The following is a 2,874-nucleotide window of genomic DNA, read 5'->3' on the forward strand; positions in this document are numbered from 1 at the left end:
GACGAAACGTTTCATTAAAGAAGAACCCGTCCAGAGGACCTATACAATTTTTTTTCCCTTTTAATAAAACAAGGTCTTTGTCTGCAATGATTAGACATGTTTTTTTTATTATTGTCATTAGTGATTATCTCAATTTTGGCTAAAAGAATTGACAAAATCCTACACACTGTACCTTTAAATAAGTATCATATGATGCAGTCAAGACTAATTACTGGTGTCCAGTGTGTTAATAGAAAACAAAATAAGGATAATGGAAGTTTCCAGTTAAGATCTCAGTTAAAGTTCAGGTTAAAGTTTGGTTTTCAGTGTTCTACTCTCATAAAAAATATGTTGTTTTATTAATCCCAAGAATTTAGTAAATTGATCTTCAAATGTTTGGAAATTGCAGTTTTGAGTAAATCTTTTACAAAATTTTCTGGGTGAGTATAGCCCTGGACAATTGGCAGTGAGATTTAGAAAATTCCTCAAGGGGTGCCAACTAAAATCTTACCTAGGGCACCAAATTACCTTGGGCTGGCCCTGTTCAGCAGGTGTTTAAGGGTATTTCTGCCGTACTCTGAGCAGAGTTGGTTAACTCAAAAGTGTTTTATCTGTAGATAATTTATCGTCAATGTGCAGCTCATTGTAGGAATCCTGGCTTTCATCATTGGAGTGCTGACTCTGCTGCTGCCCGAGACGCTGGGCAAACCCTTAACAACCACCCTGGAGGAGGCCGAGTCTCTCGGACGTGACCCCAGTAAGAAGCACTCAGGTCCGAMCAACAGAGACGCAGAGGAAGGGATGGAGCTGAATCAGAACGAAACAAAGACTGCGTGCTGGAGAGAAAATAAAGACATGTCTGGAAGAACAGAATAGACKAACGAGAGGGGAAAGGGGAAAAAAGATTAATTGAAACTGTTAAAATTATTTGTTTACTTTGTGTTTTGCAACCTGACTATAGTTGCAAAGTGTTTTTAGAAGTCTGCTACATACATTCATCAGTCACTSTCTGATTATGAAGTCATTGTGTGCTTTATGAGTGGTATTTATATGTACTGTGYGAGGTAACTTACAGAAAAAATACATACTGATGGACAAACTCATCCCTTTTTTTTGCAGATAAAGTAATCCATATGATTGAACTGCTGCACAAATTTACCTTATGGGGTGCCAAGTGTAAAATAAAATGTTAAAAAAAATGTCACTAACACATTTTCATTATTTAGTTCACTTTCTGAGAGTAAAATCCTAGTAAAAAAATCACTAACATTTTCATTATTTAGCAAACTCTTGTTATGACATCATCCTGAGACAAATGGAGCTGCTGACACTGCTAACACTGCTAACGCTTTACAAAACATCAGACTCACAGTTTCATCCAGTGTCTGAGCTGCACTTCAGATACCATCCATGTTTGTTTTCATTGAGCACACTTTGAATAAAATCTTAGATGCCATCTTCAGCAGGATTAGCAGCACCGTTAGCAGCATTAGCGGTTGCTTTCGTCGCAGGATGATGACATCTAACACTTACAAGGCTGCTGTTTAACATTTTTATTTAACATTTAAATGAGCAAAATGTAAGAAAGGTGAGCCTATTAACACCAACATGTTTTTAATGTTATGTTATAAAATGTGTTAGTGACATTGTCAAATGTTTTATTTTACATTTGAGGCCCTATATTACCTCAGGTATTTTATAATACATCATTTCTGTCAACACAAATAACTTTTTTATATTAAAAGACTTGCCTATGGTGTGTGTTTTCCTGTAAAACTATCATTTGAAAAGTGTTTTAATTTATTTAAATTTTAATTTGACATCTTTCACTTCTTTAGTGTTTAAGATGCCTTTGATGAAGTTTAATTTGGAGTATAATGTGATTTTAAGTAGAGACGTGTTTAGGATGTGTATGTGTTAAATGAATAGTTCAGATCTTTTGTTATGGGGAAACAAAATGTGAACCAATAATATCTTACCTGTTGTAGATGGCTTTTAGAATGGCCTTAGTTTGGCAAAACAGAGCTTTAATTATTGCTAATTCCGTTTTATAGAACTTAATACCTTTTCTCATTGTACTGTTTAATAGTGGAAATGTAATATTCCTGACCAAAGTGCTACAGCTAGCCGCCGCCGCCTTTATTTATAGTGGCCAATAGACATGAAGTTAAATGTAAATAACTGAAATGTAAAAGTGACCGCAGTGTGAATGGCATTCACATAAACCATAATGAATTTTTGAAGTTTAAATTATTCTAAGTAGTTCATTTTGGTTTAAACTCTGCTTGTACTAGCCATTAGCTTGTTGGTCTTGTTAAAATTAAACTATTTCTCTGACCTGCATCAAAATATCTGACCTATCCTTTTAGGTTTGCGTTGAAGTTTTCTATTTGCAAAATAAAATGCTGGACACTTAAGTTAAAAGTACATAATTTCATCATTGCATTGTTTAATGTACAAAAAATACTTGTCTCTGAATGGACCAAATTTAGTTTAATAAAACAACTAGCCTCTGTACTTGAGTGTATTACAGGATGAAATTATACTTATACTTCAAATAGCCTATTTAATCTGATGTTGAGTGGTGTATTCTTGCCCAGAAGTCAACATTTTTCAATAGATAAATTATTTTTGTCATACAATAATGAATAAAATGACACTGTTCTATAGTTTGAACAGTTATAAAGGTACTGTAATTCTGAGAAGAGACTAGAAATCTTGAAATAAATAGTGTTTTCTAAAAATGAGAAAATTTTTCTTTGTTTGTCAGTTTGGAGAAATCTACTGTTCAGTTCTTACCGATTGTTAAAACAGTTTTGCTGTGCGTGTCTCTCTCTCTCTCTCTCTCTCTCTCTCTCTCTCTCTCTCTCTCTCTCTCTCTCTCTCTCTCTCTCT

General features: G+C 34.2%; 1 protein-coding gene across 1 annotated transcript in view; it reads left to right on the top strand.

The window, feature by feature from the left end:
* slc22a16 (solute carrier family 22 member 16) overlaps positions 1-1,231 on the top strand; it is a gene marked incomplete in the record, with an annotated part of 18,541 nt that extends 17,310 nt beyond the window's left edge. The window contains 1 exon segment of the mRNA XM_014011570.1: positions 619-1,231. Coding sequence (XP_013867024.1) covers positions 619-855 — 237 coding nt within the window.
* Between the last annotated feature and the right edge of the window lie 1,643 nt (positions 1,232-2,874).

This window comes from Austrofundulus limnaeus, unplaced genomic scaffold, assembly GCF_001266775.1.
Source record: "Austrofundulus limnaeus strain Quisiro unplaced genomic scaffold, Austrofundulus_limnaeus-1.0 Scaffold82, whole genome shotgun sequence".
In the NCBI taxonomy this organism is placed as follows: domain Eukaryota; kingdom Metazoa; phylum Chordata; class Actinopteri; order Cyprinodontiformes; family Rivulidae; genus Austrofundulus; species Austrofundulus limnaeus.